Source organism: Epinephelus lanceolatus, chromosome 19 (assembly GCF_041903045.1).
Source record: "Epinephelus lanceolatus isolate andai-2023 chromosome 19, ASM4190304v1, whole genome shotgun sequence".
Classification (NCBI taxonomy): Eukaryota; Metazoa; Chordata; class Actinopteri; order Perciformes; family Serranidae; genus Epinephelus; species Epinephelus lanceolatus.
Window position 1 is genome coordinate 7,094,764 of NC_135752.1, and position 24,237 is coordinate 7,119,000.

Genomic DNA, 24,237 nt, shown 5'->3' on the forward strand with positions numbered 1-24,237 from the left:
GGAGGAGCTGTATGTAAGAAAGCAAATGTCCAAATCAGTTGAATCAGACGTTTAATGTGTGAATAAAGCAGGTTATTTTCTGGAGAATTCACAGTGAGCGAGTAGGCATGTTGACGATGTTTCAGATGAACCAGCTACGTGATGGCGGTATAATCCGCGTCATGTCTTTTCTCTTGCATGCTCTACCCCAGTGAAACCCTTCGCCTAAACCATACAGAGTTTTTCCAGTAGGTGAGAACACTTCTGACACAATCTCCTGTTGTGTGTTACATGTGTGAAATGCAAACTCTGGGCAATGTCTGGAGTTCATTTGAGAAAACTTTATGTCTCAGTTCAGACTGAAATATCTCAACAACAACTCATGGAACAGTCAGGGTCCCCAGACGATGAATTCTACTGACTTTGGTGACCTCATAAGGTCCACATTTATTATCTGTATAGCTATTAAGTATGTTTTTTTGGAATTTGGGTGAACTGATCCTTTAAGCATGGCTTTTAATTTCACTTAATCATGTGGTTCAAATCCTCCAAAAACACCCAGCTCCCTGGTATAGAAAACAAAACAAAAAAGACATGGCTTTCTACATATGATGGTCACAGGAACTTATTAGGGTTTGTCTGGACTCACACACACACACACACACACACACACACACACACACACACACACACACACAGACACACTGCAGTAGAAATGAGACACACAAAAAAAGCAGGAGAGAGCAGCAAAGCTTCCAGCAAAGGTTTGGAAGGAGAGACGGGCTCAATGGAGAGAGGCACAACATTTGAGAAAGGCCTTTGAGTTTTTGGAGGGAGCAGCAGCAAGGCAGGAGGAGATAAACAGAGCAAGAGGAGAAGACTGGATGAGAAACACTATGAGGAAAGACGGTGAGACAGATAGAGAGGGGAAAAAAACAAGGAGAAGAGCAGATAATAACAGCAGAGTATAAATTCTTCTTGACAAGGTCGGACTGCAAACGGAGAGCGGAACCCTTCGTGGCGAGCTCAGCGCAACGAGACAAACACAACACAGACACGAGAGAGGCAGAGAGAAAGCATTCAGACAAAAGGTTTCCAATCTCAAAAGTCTCTTACTGTAAAAAGCAGAAAATGTAAACTTCTTTTCACTTTAGAAATGTAGCTGCTGAAGTTGCCGGTATTGACTAAACTAGTTTATTGATTTTTTATTTTTTTTTTTTCTTATGGCCTTGTCATTCTTGCAAATTGTGGCAAAAGGCTTGAACGTCGTCAACCATTATTGGAATACTGATCACAGGTAACAAAAGTCAAAAGCACCTTCGATATGTGGCCTTCAAACATGAACTTGTGGAGCACTAAATTACACAAATAAATTACTTAATATATAAATAAACATGTAATAAACACATAAATTACTTATACTTAAAGGAATAGCTTGACATTTTGTTGAACTATACACACTTCCTTGCAGAGAGTAAGATGAGAACATTGATACCACTCTCATATCTGTATGTTAAACATAACGCTACTGCTAGCAGCCACTTAGCTTAGCTTAGCATAAAGACTGGAAGCAGAGCCAGACAGCTAACCTGGCTCTGCACCTGACCATGAAACAGTCTGGCTCACAATCCCCTTTAAAACCACAGCTTTTTATTTCTATGCTTCCATTTTTGCAAAGGATGAAACAAGATACAACACGTTAATTAGTGAGTTTTAAAGGTGCTGGTGGACAGACTTTGCTACTGTACCTGTCGACAGGGCAAGGCTCTTTTCACCTGCTTCTAGTCTTTCAGCTAAGCTAAGCTAAGCAGCTGCTAGTTTTGGCTTTTTAGCTCTGAATAAGTGTATTTCCAAAAATATCACACTATCCCTTTAATCTGAGTGAGACTGGGCAGGATTTGGAGGGGGAAGGTTGTGGGAGGTCCAAGCCTTTTGCAGCATTGACACATGCATGTGTGGGTTGCATGTGTGAAACAGCTAATGAGCTGCTGATATACAGAATTCTATCACCACTGATAATTCATACTTGTTTCTGAACAGTAGCCTCCCAGTTCTTGCAGGAATGCCCAGGGCTTTGGCAACCAGCCACCAACATTTGGTAAATTCCTCACCTTTGATTGTAGTCTTAAAGGTTAGGTTCAGTATTTTTCAACCTGGACGCTATTTTCCAATGTTACTATGTCGAAATGACTAATGAGAATATTCAATTTTTGAAATTGTTCCAGTGTTGAGCAAGAGTGCTGCAGAAAGCAGTGCAAACAGGCTGCAATGTAACCAGTCAGGGCATCTGTGCACCATTAATTTCTGTCCACTAAAAGTGCCGTTTTTTGTTGTTGTTGTTGTTGTTGTTGTTGTTGTTGTTTTTTTACCACTGACAGGCTCTGGTTGTTATTCTAAGTGTCTGACATTATGGAAATTATTCTACAGAGATCAACCTTTTTGTTAAAAAGTAAGATCCTTTTTGTTAAACCAGAAACAGCCCAGAAATTGCCATCACCAAACCACCAGACTCCATTTAAATAAACTGATTTTAGTGCATATGTAGCCAGCATATTTTCACATCCAGTTGGTTGAATTAAAGGTTTATTTCAACCAAAGCAGAGATGGTGATTAGCAGTGGAGAGACAAATCACGATGGTTTATGTGAGTTTTATTTTATGTCTGTCGACTATGAACGAAGTGTGTTTTACCATGATAAAATTACTGTTTGTTTAAATAAAGTCTGGTGGGTTTTGGGGATGGTGATTTCAGCGCTGTCCTTGCCATAAGGTTGTCAGACACAATCTGAGCCTGTCAGTGGCAAAAAGTCATTGTTGTTCCCATTAATCACTTTGACACAAAAACATAGAAAATAGGGTCCAGGTTGAAAAATACCTAAGTTACCCCTTAAAGTCTTTATATCTTCAGTTCATTGTTAAATTAAACTGCATTTTATTATCCTTTGTTATTTACCAGGTACTTTACTCATACATAACAGAATAACAGTAACTTGTCCTGTACTGTGTAAGTACACAATCAAATTATTAATCAAATAATAAATACAAGTGGGATGAATGCTGTGCTAGTTTCAGTGATATCCTAATAAATCATAGTCCATAAGTGAGTGGTTATTCAGTGAAGTGAGTAAACACCTGGTAAACAACACGCTGTTCTGTGTTGAGGTTTACATGAGGACATTGGCACGTGTGTCTGGCAGTCGGAGCCCCACCAGGCCGCCGCCAACCAACACAGACGATGCCATCAGGATGGGGATTGCCTTGGTGATGCCAACCAGTGAGCCAAAGATCAGGTTGCCCAGCACTGCTGCCAGCTTACACATGGCATTACAGAAGCCAAAGCCTGTACCCCTGAAAACAAAAGAGACAAGTAGAAAAAAGAGTCAGAGCCTGTTGTAGTAAACATACTCAAGTGTTTGTTTCTAGAAAAGGCAAATTGCTCATGGAAATATATACTCTTTATTTTTATTCTCACCCAAGAGTGTCTGTCATATGTAAATATATGTATTTAATGAATGTTTCCTGAATGTAGCCACTTTCTGTAGCTGACCTAGAATATCCACCTCATGGTTGTATCAGCACAGTTTCAAGGTGGGCACTCAAGATTAGAGTCACCAATTCAATATCTGACCAAATGTCGCCCCTTCTGTTCCTGAGTTACGATGTTAAGTTATGGCCAGAGGTGTTTTTTACAGAACACTGTGATGTCACAGTGAAGTTGACCTTTGACCTTTTGAATATAAAATGTCATAATTTTAGACATTTGTGTAAAATGTTGTCATAATTAAGGCCCATTTATGCTCAACGTTAAATACGGATCTGGATATGGACAGAGCCTTCTGTCCGTGCTCTGCGTTCATTTCGTCCGTATTTCTGCACATTTCCATAAAGCTTACGGATACGGGCCAAACTGAGCAGTACCACCGGAAACAGTGTTGCTGTCACTACCCAATACGTAGCTCTAGTGAGACACGAAGAAGAAATAACAATGGCTTGAAACTTCCTGCCAAAGCTTGCTGGCTGATTGCTGTAGCAAGAAAGCGCAAGGTGACAGCTAGTCGCTCTGCCTCACTCACAGGCGCGCTGTGCGACTTGTCATGCTAGATGTGGGGGGCCACCCGGCGAAGCAAGTTATCGAATGCCCCAGCAGCCATCCTAAAGTACTGGAAATGACGCTCATTGTCAATTTCTCTCATCGGCAGTACTAGAGAAAAGAATTCTCTGTCCTCCAGTCGCGATGTATTTAACGGCCTCACCGACCACCGCCTCCTACAACGCTGCTTCTGTTTTTGTCTTTTATGCAAGAGGTACATCATCAATATCTCCTCCACAGTTGCCATCATCAGTCATGTTAAACATTTTGGTGGTGACACAGACTGGCACATGCAGCTCAGCTGGAAAAGCTCCACTTCAGCGTGACAGTACACAATTTATTTTTTAGATAACATTACATGAGACATCATTTTTATTTCATTCTGCATGAGGCATTCTACATGCCTGAAAACACAGTTAACTTGCCCTGTGTGAGCCCTAATGTTGATCCCTGAGACAGCAGTGTTATTTTATTTCAACTTGCTCTCAGAGTGCTCTCAGAGTTTCAGAAGTTGGGGGGAATTTTGTGAACTTTTGCCTTGCTGTTATTTAGTAGTTGGCTTTATTTATTTTTTCTTTAATAACTATTGACTGTGAATCCAGATTGTGTGGACACAGTAGTAGACAGTGAAATGCTGCTCCTTATGTCTTTGAAACATGGGGCCAGGTCTCTATTTACTGATAAAGCATGTTAAGTGGATCCATTGGATTGCATATGACGGGATGTTTTTTTCAGGATTACATCTCATAATAAAGACACGAGATTTTGAGAATGAAGTCCAAATTATTTCAAGAATACAATGATAATATTTTGGGATTTTAATATTCATACAAATAATGATTAATACTACATTGTCAAAAGGTGAAATCAGTGTGTCAGCAGGTCAAATGATGGATGTGAATGACCTGAGGTCATATGTTTTAAGGAGATTTTAGGATATTGAACTGAAATGACATGACAAAAAAAATCAATGCACTCTTTTTATCACCTATATATTGCTATTACAGATAAGGGAGAGGTGTAATTTTGCTACGTATACACACTGTGTATGTAGTGAGTGCAGCCCCCACCTCCTGTCTGTTGGGTACAGCTCAGTGGTGACCACATCAAGGGAGTTCCAGGCAGAGATACTGAGGCCATTGTAGAGACAGAGCATGAAGATCATCATGGACTCACTGGTGCCAAACCAAAGGAAGAAGCAGCTGATGCCTGACAGCACCATGGAGCCTCCTGCGGGAAACAACACCAAACATCTTTTACATCTCACGCACAGAACAGCCTTGTTTACCTCACCACAGCTCACTGCAGACACACAGGCCAGCATCAGAAGACATTCAGCCAGAGGAAAGCTTTGTTATTTAAAGAGAATGTGATATCACACCTAACATGCTGAGGCGTCCTATTTTGTCCATGAGGAGGGCAGAGACAATGTTTCCAGGCAGCACAGCCAGCGTTCCCAGGAAGTTGACAAAATAGACCCAGTAGGCACTGTAGTCGTCGTCGTACGTCATCTGACAGCCTGTCTTGTTGTGGTGGAAGGAGCTGTTGATCACTCTGGAATTTGTTAGTTTGGTGTCGTCGATATCTGCAAGTGTGAGAAGCAAGCGCTCAGTTTTCACACTGTGTTTAAATAATTCATTAGGGTATGTTTTTATCTGCTATTGTCTGCTTTCCACAGTTAGATTTCAAAGAGCAAAAACTGGCCTCTTTCTGTGAGTTGAAATTGCTGCAGAAACTAAAAGCTCTGGCTGCTGCTGAGGGGGTATATCAAAATCTATTGTTCTGGTGATGCTGAATTTGTTTTTTTTTTTTAAATTCGGTTTTAGACTCCTTTTGGGTTGTCTTTGACATGCAATACTGGATAACCAGCCGCAATTGCCCTGGGGCCTCTGACTCTGGGAAAGGGGACATAAAAGTCCTGGGTTCACTGGATGTCAGAAGGATTTGGTCATTTTGATTCACTTGTCACTAAACCATAATATTACCTGAGGTTGCTCCTGCTCTGTCTCTGTTATTTTAGTTTGCATTGGGCTCACATGATACATATTCCTTAATAAAGTCATGTGTAAAGCTGGGCTAGGCAGTTTCATTTTTGGCATATCTGGGCAAAAGTTCCATCGTAATCTTTAAGCATATTGTAATTCAAGTGGACTGAGAGAAAACTAGACTCCTGCATCTTCTCTTGGCCATTTAAAAAAGAGGGCGCTCCTACTGGCTGTTCTACAATTGCATATGCATGTCCCTTTAGTGAAAGGCTGATTCAATGGCAGAGAATCCTGCAGAGAAAGTTGCCATTCCAGCACTAGCAACAGCTGCCTACACTGCAAAGCAACCCAAAAATGGAAGATCGAAAAGAAGTCTAAAAGAAAGTCTGACAATAAACGGAATAAAACAATATCTGTGAAGCGTTTAAGAGATGGAGAGAAAATGTTGCTAATGCTAACAATTTTGCCCTCTGCTAACCATAGGTTCATAGCTCCAGGCTTTAAGTTCACATTTATGTAGCTAACATAGCTACGGCCTAAAATCAAAGTGTATCCTCTGCCACCTCAGACCACCTCGCCAGGAGGAGAGCAGCCACAGCTCCAGGGACTGACCCCCAGCCAGCAGTTGCAGCAATCTGAATCCAGCCAGCACACTGTCTAGCTCCAGGGTACTGTACGGCCCCTACTTCTTGCTGGATCAGCAAACTTTCTGTTGCTGCCGTTACACAACTGAGACCGGGCACTGGCCACCAGCTTGTTGTGACACCCAGCGCTGGTCAGATTTGGGCTGCTACAGTCGCCAACCATAGGTCTGTCTTCCCTGCTGCTGCCAGCTTTCCTCCTGGGAGGCAGTCTACAGCAGTGGTGAGCAAGACGGAGGGAGCGTGGTATGGTTTCTAGCTATTTCTTGTCTCATTTATGGTCTGATAAACAAGAGAGAGGAGGGAGGGAAGAGCTGAGGCAGGGGGGTGTATTTTCAAATTCTGATGTTTTTTTTTTCTTTTTTCCTTATTTCTGCCTGCCCTAGCTTTAATAAAATCATCATCATCATCATCATCATAAACTAAGTGACACACAGAAAACCTGCAGCCTAGTTATTATTCCTTGTCAGAAATACCAGCGTCTAGGTGTCTATTGTCCCATCTTACGCTCTGTAAGAAAGCAAATAACCATATTTCTGAAAAATGCCAAACTGTTTCGTTAATCTCAATGAGTCTCAATGGTTAATAACTGCTTAATTAAAACCTTGCACTAGCATATTTGCATTTTTCAATTTGATTCATAAGAATTACCCTTCTCAACTCTGTACAGTGCAAATGTCTGTGGGCTCTCTCCCTAAACAGAAAAGGTTTATTAATAATCTTCAGCAGCTGCAGCAAAGAGAAAACATTCCCTGCTCTCACCTCTGCTCTCATGACGCACTCCTCCCTCCCTCTCTCACTCTGTCTCTCCTCGTTTTTCCTTTATCCTCTGCTCTCCAGAGACACATTGCTGGGGGCAAAGAGACTTCATTTCCCATGGGGCATTAACAGCAACCTGACATGCCCTTACTGTTTCCATGCTCAGCGCTTTTCCTGAGTGCTGGAGGGAACTATTTTTCCACCCTGCGCTCCCACAAGGTCTGATTCAGCTCTGCTTCCTCTCAGAACATTTTAAATGTCTGCCGTGCCTTTGCTTTTCTTCCTGCTTGTGTTTTTGTCAGCTTCAAAATGATTGGTTTGCATTTTTGTAACATATCCTGTATATATTAAAAGTACATTTTGATGCTTTGTATGCTTGGGCAGATAGTTCCAGTGGAAAACAATAGGAAAAAGCTGACATTTGGAAAAAAAATTCATAGAATCTTGTTTATGTGCCTTACTGTTCAACTGAAACATCAGAGCCAATAAAAAGCATCACTTCAGGACTGGTTGTATGGTTAGAAATTGCCATTTTCAGTGCTCTGCAGCCAAGCCTGGCTCAGTTTCTTTGTTAACTACAGTCGACTGAGTTCAGAGAGGCAATCTGTGCAGGGCCACAGAGGTTAAGCAGTAATTTAGTGGCATAAAGCAAAAGCCATAAATGCTCAAAAACATTCTTTCTTCCCCAGAAGCTTGGACGTTAGACCCAAAATGAACTGTCAGACAGAGACAGAGAGACTGAGTGAGACTTATGTGTGAGCCACCTACAGAATAATAGAATTTTCAGGGGTGGAAGGAAATACTGTGTGCTGGGGCGGAAGGCTGTGAATGTGAGTGAGTTCTGCAGATGGAGACTCACCCGTGTTGAAAAAGAAGGAGTCTACAAAGGTACAGTTTTTGAAGTAAGATGCTAGGGAGGATACATCTTCAAAATAGCAGTTGAGAAAAGATGAGTCGATGAATGTGACGGCCTTAAACTTCATACTGATGAACCTGGGAGGAGGAGAAGGAGAGACAAGATGGAGGTGGCAGGGGAAGACATTAACATATGGATCAAAATAATAAACAGAGATTGGAAACATATTTCTGACAGCACAAGTGCTGATATTGCACTATTCCCCTTCTTTTTTAATAAATGGTAAATGGGTAGTTTAAAACAAAAAGGATCAAAATTGATGCAGCAGAAGTAATAACATTGTGTTTTTTTACCCATGCATTTTTACTCCTTGTTAAAACTTGGCTCCTACATTACCCACAATGCAACTTGATTGTAGACAGTTCAGTCACAGATTTGAGTGTGTGTAAAATTGCAGTGGCTGTTTTAGCCTGGCGCTGTTAGCTTGTAGCAGTGATGAGCAGCGGGCTAAAGAGGTCTCACTTCTTTCAAACTCCACAACCCCTGATGCTTTTCTTTTACAAACTTGCACAGAGGGTCACTTGGCAAATTTATAATTAATTAATAATTAATAATTTACATGTAAACAGGCAGTATGCTGAAAACACACCAAACAGTGGCAAAGCCTGCAACAAGCTGCCGTGCAGTAGATATGGAAAAGTGCCATGGCTGCTCGAAGCTCAGCAAGCTGCAGCCTTTCCGGTCTGCGGTGAACTGCGGCCAAACTAAAAGTTGGGGTTAGATTAAATTTTGCCAGCAACTTGCAGCCACAGAATACCAGCAGCCAATCAGTAAACAGTCCTGTGACTCCTGTGACATGTTGACTAATGTTACAAAGAATTTCTTCCTGCCTGAACACATGAACACACCTCCTCGCCACAGAAATAAATTTCAGCATAGCGTTAGTTCAGGCAAGACACGATGTCAAGCTTCCTCTGCAAGCCGCTTCCACCCCAGCTCCTCCTTTTCATGCTGCGTCTGGCTTATCAATGTCATTTCTTTTTGTCATTGGTGCTGCTCTGTTGTGTTCCCAAGGGGTCTCTGCTGCTGCTCTCTCTGCATTAGGCTTTCCTCGTATGCACGTGGAAGGGCAGAGAGGTGTGCTCACTCATGCTTACGGCTTTCCATGAAGACACATGGGGGCTTTCTCTGTGGGCCTAGGAATGGCAGAGAGGCCTCAGAGAGGAGCCATACCGCCAAATACAATACTGCAAATGGAAATAGAATTTTCTTTGACTAAAGTGGTCCTGACTGAGCTAATATTACTTTGCCACTACTTGATGTGTTTTGGCATTATTGTGTAAAATCTACAGAGATCCCCTTTACGCACAGTGGGGGAATGTAACTGGCAGTGTGTATTAAACTGCATATTAAATTGAATTAATATTTTGAGTGCACAAGTGCACTTGGTATGTTCACACTGCATAGTATAGGAAAATGCAGTGTATTACTGGCGCACTCAAAAAAAGTCCAAAAGTTGTGTGTGGAATACTGAACACTTCTCACCCTCAGTGGTTGCCATCTTTGTGATGTAGTGGAAGCTAGGTCACAAACTTCTCAACAAAATGTTAATGTGTTAAAAAAACAAAACAAAAAACAAACAAACAAACAAAAAAAACGTTGTCACTTCCGGTAAGTGCAAAACTGCAGTGTACAATTTGAGACAACACTATCCTGCTGAAATTATTGCACCACGCAACAAGTACATAGTGTATATAGTGTACTACATTGAAGTTTACTAACAGGAGTATACAATTTTGAGACACATTTTAAGTACAAGTACTGAAGTACTTAAATACTTGTACATTACTTGAGTATTTACATTGTATGCTATTCTATATTTTTACGCCACTACATTTTAGAGGAAAATATTGCACATTTCACTCCTCTAAAATGATCTGACTGCTGTTCTTTCTTTATAGATAAATATTTCACATATATACTGTACAAAATATGATATATTGTTATAGCTTTGCTTATCCAACAGTATATAAAGCACTTAGCAAGTAAATTCAATACTTTCAGCCATACCCAAGCTCTACAGAGAAGTGAAGCATAAAGTTGAGGAATGTTTGAGTACAGCAGGAAGGGAGGCATTTACTTGTGATGCCTGGACTTTAGGATCAGTGGATTCATCTGTGACTATAGCAGCACATTATCTCACAGAGGACTGGTAACTGATGTCTCACATTCTCCAAACTAGAGCAGTGCATCAAAGTCACACTGGAGCAAACACTGCAGACCTCCTGCAAATTGCAAAACAAGAATGGGGGATTGTGGTTGTAACAGACAGTTGTAACACTTCTAACGTGGGTGTTGCCATCCACTTAGCATGATACCTGTATATTAAGTCTTTTGCTCATGCGCTTAATTTGGCCTTGCAGAGGCATTTTAATTAGGAAATGTAGTGGTGACATAAGTATAAAAACTCATGTAAAGTGCAGATGCTCCCAAAAAATATGTAATTATTGTAACAAAGTTTTATTACATTATGCCAAACAACCTGCAAACAACCTATGTGGTTGTCTGGATTGGAGGATTTGTTGAAAACTTCACATGCTCCTTTATTGATATTACAACTTTTACCCAAGTGGAAAATATGAGTACTTCCTCCACCTCTGCTTAATGCAGTAGACATGCTAAAGATACATTCCTTCAGGATGTCGACAGTAATATGAATTGTACCATTCTGTAACTGATCTATGGGATCTGTAACATGCTGCTGTAGGCTACACAGTATCATGGTATTGGTCTTGATTTAATCTCTTAATAAACGCTCTCCAGTGAGGATGGAAACAGTGTATTGTTGCGTCCTCTCTCTGGTCTTTGTGTAAGCGAGAATCATAACCAGGAGGAGCAGGAAAAGATGTGAGTGTGTGAGAGAGAGAGAGGAAAAAGGAAAGAGAGATAAAGCTTTTAATTTCCTGGTGGTGGGGGAGATAAAGGAGGCAGGATTAATATAACCCGCAGAGGTGTGTTGTTTGTGGGAATGATGAATAGCACTGCTATCCCACAACGGGATGAGATGCTTTTAACCACAACATTGTGCCAAGGGAGACTCACAGGTTTGGATCACAGTTTGTTACATTGTAGCTGGCTTTAATCATTTCTTTATCATTATTCCCTTTGTCTTTTTCATTTACCTGTCATTTAGAAAGACTCCGTTTCTGTGGATCTGGTTCTCCAGGGTAAAGTTAAAGGTGAAGTCTTCAATGCGTTCGTTGTTGTGGATCTTCACTCTAGAGGCGTACTCGTCGGCCTGAAGGTGTTTAATGACATCTGGGAACCACACCGACAGCCCGTAGTACCTGGACACAGCAATAGCTTCTGTGATAAAATGTTACCACTGACATGGGCTACTCTGGCACAGCTGATTGTTGTACTGCTCACTCTCAATTCAGTTTGAATTTTTGTGTGAAGTGTTAAACTTCTTGTTATATTTCTTTGCTCCTCGATGAATTAATGATAAAATTTTACAGTTTTAATGCACATTAATTTTGTTGTGCCACATTCTGGTGTGACCATGGGTCTCATTAATAACCTTTGCATACTCACAAAACGAGGCCCGAAAGCGGCATACGCCACTTCAAACACAAAAGTTGTGATTTACAAAACTTGACAGGAGAATGTGCACACCTACAGGGAAACTGTAACCCATGCGTACAAACATTTTGGATTCAGGGGAAATTGGTGACGCAATTGTTGAGGTGGTAAAATGAAGCCAAATTGTAGAAATTAAATGTAAGAGATGTCATTATATAAATAATGATGGCTCTCACACATTTAATTTCGCCTCATATCATGTTACTTACAGATCTTGTTCACCATAAACATTCAGTCCAGTGACTTTATTAATGCCTATGCTAGTGAGCCATAACTTTTCCATAAACATCTTTCAGTTGTAAAAATTACAAGCCAACTCAAATCTCACCTCAAATTTTGCCCATTGTTTCATTAGCACTGTCTCACCATCACATTCCCACCCCAGGAACGCAAAGGAGAGGGATGCAGCTGACACTTGTGGTGGAGCGCACATCAAATAACATTACATAATTGCAAAACAGAGCACCAACAGTTTTGAATAATATCTTACAATACTGTTAATACATATCACCAAGCATGATTTCAGTCTTCAGATAGTTTTTGTGTGTAAAATCGCCGCAGTAAACACGACTGTGTGAGCACAGAGTGCACAGGAGACATCACTGTGTCCGCCACACACACACTTTTCCAGTCACCTTACGTACATTCACCACCTGCATTTATAAACTCCATATGCTCATTTTGTGTCCTAATCATACGGACAAGATCGCCACAACAAACATAAAAAATTATGTTCACTTATCAAAAGTTAATCTTCAAATAATATCTCAGGGTCAGGGATACACTGATAGTCACATTCATTTTGGCATGGTGTGAAGCAATCAGTCTAAATGCTGCAAACAGAAAAACACTGTGGTTACACTTGGCCGTTGCCTTGATTCACCTATAAAGAACCACTGATCAGCAGGCTCATTTCTATGCATCAGTGTTTATGAGTTGCTTTGCATTGAACATTTATAGTTAAATGTAGCATGTAGAGGGCGGGATACGAGGCTGATCCACATGCAGACAGCTCCAAGCTGATTTTGGTAATTTTTGTTATCTTAAAAATATGTCTGCAACCAACCTACTTATCCTTTTCCAGGTCTTATCAATGTTACCACAGAAATAAGGAGGAAGTAAATCTGGCTGACGTTGGTGATCTGACATTAGGATTACTCCTCTTGATGAAGCTATAGGTTAGCTAGCTATTTAGCCAGTGCTTTGCTAACATTAGCTAAATATATAGTGTAATGTCTCTGTGAAGATTGTCAGTCTCCCAGCCACATCTTTAAACTGTCTACAAACTTTGGTTTTCTTTTCAACATAGACGAGCCTAGCATATAACATTATCTGAGTATAACAGGAAAGGGGAAAGTTGACTGAGGTTCTGCCAGGTTCTAAGCCAAGTCATCAAGCAACTTTACAGTCTGTACAGCATACGACACCTTTTGTCCTCTGACTCTTACTTGGAGGGTTGGAGGACTTCCAACTTTATTGCAGCACATCCAACTGATGAGTTTGTGACTACATTTTGCATCATCAGCTAATTGTGTGTGTGTGTGTGTGTGTGTGTAAAGGTCAGTACGTGTTTGTATGTCCACATATAAGCAAAGGTTTACATGGGTCAGAGTCGCGGCATAATTGGCTATGGTGTACATCTCCAGAGGGGTAAAGGGCAAGGTGGTGTCAGAGGTGCAGCTGGTTTATTGGTATTTTATTGAGCTGGGAGATCAAATTAATAAGCAAAGAATCTTGCATCTGTTTCTGTATCGGAACAAGAGGCAGTGAAACCTGCCAACAAAAAAAGGACAGGACAAAAAGAGACCTGACAAGAGAAAGACAATAACAGGACCCGAAAAATTAAGACAATAAAGACAAACTGAGAACAAAAAACAAAAACAAAAAAAAACACACAAGTTGACATAAATCTAAACCAGCAACATAAAACATTACTTTTCTTGGAGTATAACAGAACCACTTTTAGCTAAAAGACTGTCCTGAAGGCTAAAACTTTCTGACATGTACGTACTGCAATTCATTACAGCTGTCGGCAGAAAAAAGCCAAATGGCACCTTCTCTCAAATAGGTTCTCTCTTTCTAATCTAAGCTGTCAACATTCAAACACTGCAGACCTCCTGCAAATTGCAAAACAAGAATGGGGGATTGTGGTTGTAACAGACAGTTGTAACACTTCTAACGTGGGTGTTGCCATCCACTTAGCATGATACCTGTATATTAAGTCTTTTGCTCATGCGCTTAATTTGGCCTTGCAGAGGCATTTTAATTAGGAAATGTAGTGGTGACATAAGTATAAAAACTCATGTAAAGTGCAGATGCTCCCAAAAAATATGTAATTATTGTAACAAAGTTTTATTACATTATGCCAAACAACCTGCAAACAACCTATGTGGTTGTCTGGATTGGAGGATTTGTTGAAAACTTCACATGCTCCTTTATTGATATTACAACTTTTACCCAAGTGGAAAATATGAGTACTTCCTCCACCTCTGCTTAATGCAGTAGACATGCTAAAGATACATTCCTTCAGGATGTCGACAGTAATATGAATTGTACCATTCTGTAACTGATCTATGGGATCTGTAACATGCTGCTGTAGGCTGTAGGCTACACAGTATCATGGAATCTTAAAAATATGTCTGCAACCAACCTACTTATCCTTTTCCAGGTCTTATCAATGTTACCACAGAAATAAGGAGGAAGTAAATCTGGCTGACGTTGGTGATCTGACATTAGGATTACTCCTCTTGATGAAGCTATAGGTTAGCTAGCTATTTAGCCAGTGCTTTGCTAACATTAGCTAAATATATAGTGTAATGTCTCTGTGAAGATTGTCAGTCTCCCAGCCACATCTTTAAACTGTCTACAAACTTTGGTTTTCTTTTCAACATAGACGAGCCTAGCATATAACATTATCTGAGTATAACAGGAAAGGGGAAAGTTGACTGAGGTTCTGCCAGGTTCTAAGCCAAGTCATCAAGCAACTTTACAGTCTGTACAGCATACGACACCTTTTGTCCTCTGACTCTTACTTGGAGGGTTGGAGGACTTCCAACTTTAAAAAAAAAAAAAACACACAAGTTGACATAAATCTAAACCAGCAACATAAAACATTACTTTTCTTGGAGTATAACAGAACCACTTTTAGCTAAAAGACTGTCCTGAAGGCTAAAACTTTCTGACATGTACGTACTGCAATTCATTACAGCTGTCGGCAGAAAAAAGCCAAATGGCACCTTCTCTCAAATAGGTTCTCTCTTTCTAATCTAAGCTGTCAACATTCATCAAGACGCTATAAGTGAGAGAGCATCTGCCACAGTGCTAAGTACCTCACTGAAACTGTTATTTAGCTGGAAAGTAGTGGTGACTCAGCTAAGTATCACTGAGAGCAATACATAGCATCATTTAACATGATGGAAGCATGCAGTCATATCATGGAGAAGTGTGGAGGAAGTAGTGCTGTGCAGAAAATCTCTTACCCAAAAGACAGAGTAAACCAGACTGCAGCCAGTTTTATAGTGTTGTCTCTCACTGGGTAGTTGAAGCATCTCATAAAAGTCAACCATATCTGTTATAAAAAGGAAGAGATTTTTATTTATTTAAAATTTTAACCAGAAAATAAATCTGTGTAAAACAAATAAACAGAATCATACTCCTCTGAGCTCAGCCTTGATCTTGAAGAGGACCTTGAGTACAGGGTTGGCTGACTCATTCTGCATCTCCACCAGCTCGTCCAGCTGTTTGGGGATTTTTATCCTGTTCACCTGCAGGGGGAGACACTGATCTGTCACCTGCTGATGGCACTGCAGCAGCAGGAAGAAGGATGCAAGTGTTGCAGGGCCGCTGTGTACTCACAGTGAAGACTCTCTCGGGCTCTCCGCGGGCACGCATGTTGGTGTCGTGGATGTGTTTAAGCACCATCCAGGCCTCGTCGTGTTTACCCATCTAAGGGACAGTTATTTGATGTTACATGCATGTACACATCAGGCTCTACCTGTTCATCCTCCCGTGGCTGGAGCTAGTCAACTGAACCTTTACAGTCCCTTCAATTTATGCTCTCATTATATCAATACTCAGGTTTGCTTCTACACTTATAGAAATGATTTGATCTATTTTTTCAGGTTTATGTATTTCAATTACATATCAAATTTTTATCCAACTGAGTCAAGTAATTTGAAAATAATCCAAAAAAATACTATCTATTTAATTAAATCAAATAATACTAGGATGAATAGACTGACATTTTATGTAACTATAGCCCATAACATTTACCCAATTCACATTCATAAAGTTTATGTTATTACTGTAATAAATTCTATGCAATTCAAATGTTCTCCTTAGTCCTTTCACCTTAGTCATTAGTTCAAGGTCCACACGGTTAAATACACTCAGTGTCATACTTGCATTTGTCCATGTCGAGGAGCTACTTTACTGTATCTGTTCAGCCGTCTGTTATTCACTCACTCTACAGCAAGAAACATCACCTTAGCATAAATGTTCTGTGCCAGAAAATTCACTGTACTTCAAATTATAATGTTTTTTTTTTTTTGTTTTTTTTCTCTTTTAACAATCTTGACACATTTGCGAGTCACTTGTGGTCCAGTCATAATGGACCTGCAACCCAATTTTAGACCGGGATCCACCAGTTGGGAACCACTCTCTTAGAGTGTACATATCTGGGCAAATCTGACAGATACATATCCATAGTAACTGCACTAGTCATGTGCTAATGAGTTGCAAATTACATTAATGCAGGGGGTTTCAAAGTCTGACACTGTGGGCTCCTCATAATGACACTGACTGCAGAACCCTCCACTTCCAACTACAGTTTCTACATAGCCACAGTTAGTAAGCTTTGGGCTATGTTTTAAACCAGTGGTTCCCAACTGTTGGGTCGCGGTTCAAAAGTGGGTCACAGATCCAATCTGAATGGACACAAGTGACTTGCAAATGTGTCAAGTTTGTAAAAAAACACACTTTTTGAAGTATAGGGAATTTCCAGCACATAGCTTTTATTTTGAAGTGCCGTTTACTGATGTAGAGGGAATGACGAATGGACAACTACATAACACACACAAACACAAGTGTGACACTGAATGTGTAAAACTGTGTAGACCTTGAAGTAATGACTCAGGAGAAATCCAGACCCTGTGGCTGGACCAGTTGGGAAAAATTATTTTAAGCCTACGACGAGTAGCTCGTGACAGACGTAAACATTAATGGCGTCCTTCTTGGCTGAGCTGTAACATTAGCTAGCTCAGTGGTGCTAGGTGAGCTAGCAGTAGAGGCACGCTTCCTTCTGCACAGTGATACAGTGGGTGGGTGCAGCTTGGTAGACAGAAAATAGTTCCAACGTGAAACTGCTGACAACAAGGTCTGTGGATTATCTTGAGTAATCGCTACAGGTTACTACAGGTAAGAGAAAACATATGTATTTTTTTATCTTGGGGTGAACTGTCCCTTTAATTGCCTCTATGAGCTGTGTGTCCAAACTAGCAACATAGCTCCAACTGCTGACCATGTTGGTGAGTTGCTGTAATCAGCAGCCAGACTACAATTACTAACTCCCCCTTGTTTGTAGAATGCCGGCATGCATCTGTCCCTTCGACTTCATGCAGTATTTTTGTCTCGTGTCCCTCCCTTTTACACCTCCCCTTCAACTCGCCCCTGCCCCCCTATGGAGACACGCCTCACAGTTTGGAAACCTGCATTGATGCAAAGATGCAATTCATGCTCTAAAAACTGCTATATTTATTTTCTTATATAAAGTGGTAAAAATGGCAGCAAAGTGTTTTGATTTTTCTAATATCCATAAGAAAAATGATCATTGTCATTAAGAGTTATAATGGTGCTGCCAGCATCACGATACACTGCGTCTCTCTCTCTTACCTCCAGGAAAAAGCGGGGGCTCTCAGGCATAAAAGTGAGAGCCACCACTGCAGAGACACACGGCAGTGCACACACCACCACAAACACTCTCCAGCTGTGGAACTGGTAGGCCGAACCCATGCTGAAGCTCCAACCTGCACAAAGAAGCAGTTGCACAGAGAGACACAAATATTAATTAATTTCTAATAACATTAAAAGACATCAAATTTGAATAAAACAAAAACACATTTATAGCTTTTTCCTTCCCTCACAGGTTGGACTTTCTGTAGCTGTTCAGTCCTGGACAAACATATATGATGTTTCTCTGCCACAAGCTAATGAAATTAATTAACCTGCAGGTCAACTACTTCCCCAGTGTCACTGCGCACTCTTTGGCATCAGTGGATACATAGTCCTTCATCTCTCTCTCTCTCTCTCTCTCTCTCTCTCTCTCTCTCTCTCTCTCCTATTGTCTCTCCCAATTCCAACCTGTCCTTTTTTTGCCTGAATATTTTCAATACTTGCAACAGAAAATAGAAAATAGAAAATTCCACATTTCCTTAAGAAAGGAAAAAAATGGCTTTGACTCATTCCTGGGGTGTTGCTAAATAGTTGGGACAGCTTATTGAGTTGCTAAGGTGTTGCTACAGTAGACAAGTGGACATGGTTCCTAGGTTGTTGGTAGATAGTTTCTTTGTGTGCAGATAGTTGTGCTGGGTGTCACCAGTTTGCTGCTAGGTGGTAGCTCTGTGCTCAAAAGCACTGCAGATGGTTCCCAAGTGTGATTGTTAGAACATCTCCAAGTGGTTGCTATGGTGATCTGTTGTATGGTGCAGTGGCTTGAGCCTGAGTTTAAATGCAAAAGATCTTGGGTTTGAATTTTTTCAGCACCATGGAGAGAAACACAGAGGGCCCTAAGCTGCATTCAGGGTTTAAGACAGTCTTAAGACAGAGCAATGCCATCATTCCAATCAGTTTCTCCCAGTTAGAATTCCTTCAGTTTTTAGGAGTTTTTTTTACCGGGAGCTGAATTATCCTCAGAAGTCTCCTGTCCAAAACAAACCAGGTGATTAAATCTGCTAAATACATGGAATAAGGGGGATGCTAGCCCAACTATTGCCTAGCCTTTCTCTCTGATAATTCAAGATCCAGACAAATCAGGAGCTTTTAACCGGGAGCTGAATTATCTGCAGAGGCTTCTTCCTCTCCAAAACAAATGCACCCCAAGATTTATATTGCCCAAAACACTGAAAAAAGCAATTTTACTTTAAAAATCAGTGTTTCCCCAACACTGTGTGGCTAGTTGTGGAGGGGATGCTAACCCAGCTGCTACATGCCGACATTTTCTCTCTGATAACTTAAGATCCAGACATTTAGGAGTTTTTTACTGGGTGCTGAATTATCTGCAGAGGTCTTCTCCTCTCCAGAACAAACAGACCCCAAGATTTACACCAGTAAAGACACTGAATAAGGCAGTTTTACGTTAAAACTGTCAAGCACAGCAGGGGTTGGAGGCGAGGTGACGCTAACGTTTGCTCATGTTGTTTCTCTGAAAACGTAAGATCCAGACTTCCAATAACAGAAATCATACATTAGGTTAAAACATACTGTGAAAAATGACTGAAATCTAAAACATGTATTGTAAAAATGTGGCTTGAAACTGGATAAAAAGTAGATCTGTGGCAGCCTCTGGCTGACAACCACAACCCTGACGCATGTGTAAAGGGGATATGATGCTACAACAGGGACATTGCCTGTCTGTGGCATTGTAACTAGGGATGCAGCGAATATTCGGTAACCAAATATATTCTACCGAATATTGCAAAAAACCACACATTCGGTATTCGGTGGAATAAGTGAAAAGCAAGGCCGAATAATAGCGGCATGTTTTGATGACGCAATCAAACAGCGTGCAGTGATGGACGGAGTAAAATGTCGGCAGTGTGCTGATATTTCAAAGTGTTGGAGAGTGATAGAAGAAAAGCGGTTTGCAAAGAATGTAATACTGAGCTATCTAGAGTAGTGTTGCAGGGTATACTGGAACCAACAGTAGACCGCGGTACTAAAACACCACAGTACACATGATACCATAATGTTGGAGTACTGTAGTACTACGGTACCTCAGGTACCACTACTGTGGGATGAGTTCAAAGTCCAGTCGCAAGAGGGTGAGTGTCCATGTGCTGTCCAATAACGGCGCACGCTGGCCACCTGGCACTCAACATGCTGCTGCAGGCGTTTGTTTTCCAGTGACATTTCAGGTATTAGCTGAGCTATTGAGTATCTTTCAGCACAGAAAAATATATTAAAATCTATGAAATCTTAAAAAGCAGATTCAAACAATTTAAATCCAAAGACAACAGTTGAGAATTACCTCATGATATGATATTTAATACCTTTTTTCAACTGTGAATTCTGTCCCTGAAAGGAAAACTTTGTCTGCTTTTTCTGACACGATTAGTTTTCAGTCTGTTCATCTCACTTCAATTATTTTTTATTGCAGTAAAATGTATCTAATTGACTGAAAAACAACTGATTTTAGTCTTCTAAAAGTTTTGTTGGTATTTGCATTATTAATAATTTATTTAGCAAACAAATGGATACCTGGCAACTGCCTATCAATACAATATTGCCACACAAAAATATCGTGATACTATGCTGTATTGGTATTTTACCCCACCCTGACCAAAGACCCTTTGAATTTGGACTGAACTTATTTGTTGGAGCATTGTTTCCAAGCCTTTACACATGAAAAAAAAAAAGTTATGCTTCATCACAAAGTCTAGGAACGTTATATATTACATTGCTGATAAAAATCATAACACACCCCTCATCAACAAGTCAGGAGTAACAAAATCTGACAAAGCATGTGTGTGTTTGAAGACCCAGTCTGAATTTCACCCATACAGCCAAGGGCTGTATCTGAAAATCAGCACCACAGAAGAATGTTAGTGTGGATGTAGAACAGTGTGTGTGTGTGTGTGTGTGTGTGTGGCCTGTGGTGCTGCTCCAGCCTGTACCAGTACAAACCTCATTAGGGGGATTATAGCTTTAATGGACTGGAGGGGATGGCTGACTGATTCAGATACTCAGCAAGATTTATGTTCCTATTCTACAGTAAGTGAGCACGCATAAGACACACACACACACACACACACACACACACACACACACACACTGTCCTTGGCAGTGTTCGATGCTGTGACACAAATTTTTAAGTATAGGTGTGTTAATGAACTCACAGAAAGACATATGGACAAATCTGTCTTACCTCTCATACTGCGACACACACCCCTACACACACACACGTAAAAAACACAGGTTGCTGCATGACTTTCTTTTTTTGGAATTTACCACTTCTTTTACCGTGTCACATTCTTACACCAAAGACAAAAGCACACACACACACACACACACACACAGTTATCTGGCCTTTGTCCATCAATCAATGCAAAGAGCACTGCGGCGGAACCTATTACCCACACGCTGCTGCGTCTTGGAGAAAAAAATTTGTTAAAACACTGGCATCTAATCAATTGGCCTCAATTATGAGCCTCAGCTGGCCCTCTCACACTCACTCACATGAATGGAGTGTGACAACAGATAGACAGCCTTTCAATGGAAACTACAAATGAGACACAAATACTTGTCTCAATGTGCTTGTGACCCTGTGTACACACGTTCTTTTAGTCATAAAACAATAACTACTTATTTTGTGTTTATCTGTCAATTGTTGAGAGCAAATAACCCACAAAAGGAAAAATAATAACTAAAAAACTACAATTACTGCCTAGCAGCTATATGCCTCCCGTCAAGTTGCACTTACAGTTTACATTCATGTCTGTGAAAACATGGATGTTTCACACACATCTTCCCTTCCAGCAGCACAAAGGATCTATACAATCAGCACAGTTTCAAGGCGGGCACCTAAGATTAGTGTCATCAATTCGGTATCTGAGCAAATGTCTTCCCCTCTGTTCCTGAGACATGTATTGATTAATGGCCAGTAAAGTGTTTTATGCAGAACATTATGATGTCACAGTGATGTTGACCTTTGACCTTTTGGATATATAATGTCATAGCTTCATCATTTTATCCTATTAGACATTTGTGTAAAATTTTGTCATAATTATAATTAATACTACTACTATTACTATTAATAATTAATAAATAGTTAATTAATAATTAACTATTAATAATTAGGACGTTCACGAGAAAAAGACAGATGTAAGGTCAAAGTGACCTCTGACCACCAAATTCTAGTCAGTTCATCCTTGAGTACAAGTGGACCTTTGTGCCATAGTTAAAGAAATTCCCTGAAGGTGTTCTTGCGATATCACATTCATGAGAACTGAGATGGATGCAAGGTAATGGTCACCTTAACCTTTGACCTATGGCCACCAAAATCGAATCAGTTCATTTCTGGCTTGAAGTGGATGTTTGTGCCAAATTTGACAAAATTCACTCAAGGTGTTCTTGAGATATTGCATTCACAAGAATGAGACGGATAAGTTCACAGTGACCTTGACCTAATCAGTTCATATTAAGTCCAAGTTGACATTTGTGCCAAATTTGAAGAAATTCCTTCAAGGCATTCTTGAAATATCCTGTTCACAAGAATGGGACGGAGAGCCAGACAGATGGAAAACCCAAAAACATAACGTCTACAGCCACGGCTATTGTCGGTGCAGAGGCATGTAAAAACTCTTTGGTGTCACAATTAATGTAAAGGTTAGAGAGATACCTTTCACTGAAACTATGGGTAACAAATGAAAACAAATCTGTCTGACTGGATATCACAAAAGGTAAGTGAAAATTTTTTTTTTTTATACGTTTTGGAAACTAATCCTTTGAGCATTTTGAGTTGTTGCAGTGATTGAAAGGTAACACGAAGTAATTAACAACAATAGGGTCAATGAGACCAGAATTAAAAAAAGATCAAAGTACCTGTATCAGTTTATATTAGAGCCAAAAATACAACCCAATATAAAGACACGGTGCATTTTTTCAGCGGTACCTATTTCATGTATTTACATGCTGTAATTACCTCTCTGTATAGTAATTCCATGGCGGAGTCTGCCATTCCTGCGCTGAATTCAAAATTGCCTTCACATGAAATGATGCAGCATATCATCTGTGTTACTGTTTGTAATTTTATATCATTGATTTCAGCCTCATTGTTTACTGTTCACTGTCCTGAACAACTAAAGTTACAGCTGGTACAAACTGTTTCTGACTATTGCTGTTTAATATTATAAGTGTTAAACCAGCAAAACATTTGGTGGCTTTTGTCATCAAAAAAACAAGACAAAAAAAACAAAAACAATATTTATGTCCAAGAACAGCCAACATGTGTCCCATGTTTTAATGTCTTTGGTTATCATCTGTAATGTGAAAACATCACATTCTAACATGGTAAAAAAAAATCTAAAGTGTCCAGTATTCGGTTAAAAAATCCAAGAGTACCACAGAGTGTCTCTCCTGGTGGGCCACTGACAGCGCTGTCAGCTGAGTCACTCACACTGGACAGCAGTAGGTTGTACCAACATCTGCTTCAAAATGACTTTAGCTGACTTTGCTAACATTCAGCATTGGAGCTGAGAGCATCGGAGCAACAAACAGAAACAAATCACACTCTGCGCTGCACTGCCCTCTATTACCATCACAGTTAGGTCATTCTGAGGCAAGACTTGATTGTAATGGTCTACAGCCTGCAACGCTCTTACTCTGCACTTCTCCATATACAATGACGCAGCTACAAAAATTATTCGAGTGATAAAATGGGAGACAGCCTGGGGGCTTGTCAATTGATGATTCAAATTATCAACATTTAGGGGGCAGCCCTAGTTAGCACTGACAACGATGGCTTAATGAAAGAAGACATTTTTCACACAGGATCAGATTTTATTATTGAAGGGAGCAACAAAACAAGAAGGAGCACACTGAGCTGTTCGAGCTGCAGGCCATGGCTGCACACCTCCAACTCTGCAACAGTCTGACATAAAGTTTTAAACTACACCTAACACAGCTAGTCAAGCAGGACAGAAGCAGCCCCCAAATGACCATTTCTATATCAATTACCCAACCTGTGTTACACTGAATTCATGAAGAAACTATTGTTTTCGTCGTATGCCTTCATGGTAAATGAAGAATCTAAAATGGAGAAAATTCTTGATGAATTGAAGTCATAGAGGTCCACGTTTAACAACACCAAAACTATGTCAAAATATGCATTTCCATACATTCAGACAACTTGTGCAGTTTATCCAGTCGTATGCTTAGTACATTCCAAACAGACAGCCCTTCCTGACGGGATACTGAATGTAAAGTGAAACTTTTTCTACGCTCTCTTCAAAGCCAGACAAAAACAATAATTTTACCTCCGCTAATACAGGAACTGTTGGTCTACTGCTGCCTC

General features: G+C 40.4%; 1 protein-coding gene across 1 annotated transcript in view; it reads right to left on the reverse strand.

Moving 5' to 3' along the window:
• Nucleotides 1-1,179: 1,179 nt before the first annotated feature.
• Nucleotides 1,180-24,237, reverse strand: part of LOC117269930 (synaptic vesicle glycoprotein 2C-like) — a 57,576-nt gene continuing 34,518 nt past the window's right edge. The window contains exons 4-12 of the mRNA XM_078162329.1: nucleotides 17,841-17,974; nucleotides 15,807-15,896; nucleotides 15,605-15,715; nucleotides 15,431-15,519; nucleotides 11,492-11,656; nucleotides 8,313-8,446; nucleotides 5,450-5,653; nucleotides 5,139-5,298; nucleotides 1,180-3,326 (exon numbers count right to left, since the gene is read on the reverse strand). Coding sequence (XP_078018455.1) covers nucleotides 3,143-3,326; nucleotides 5,139-5,298; nucleotides 5,450-5,653; nucleotides 8,313-8,446; nucleotides 11,492-11,656; nucleotides 15,431-15,519; nucleotides 15,605-15,715; nucleotides 15,807-15,896; nucleotides 17,841-17,974 — 1,271 coding nt within the window. The 3' untranslated portion in view covers nucleotides 1,180-3,142. The remainder of the gene's footprint in view (nucleotides 3,327-5,138; nucleotides 5,299-5,449; nucleotides 5,654-8,312; nucleotides 8,447-11,491; nucleotides 11,657-15,430; nucleotides 15,520-15,604; nucleotides 15,716-15,806; nucleotides 15,897-17,840; nucleotides 17,975-24,237) is intronic.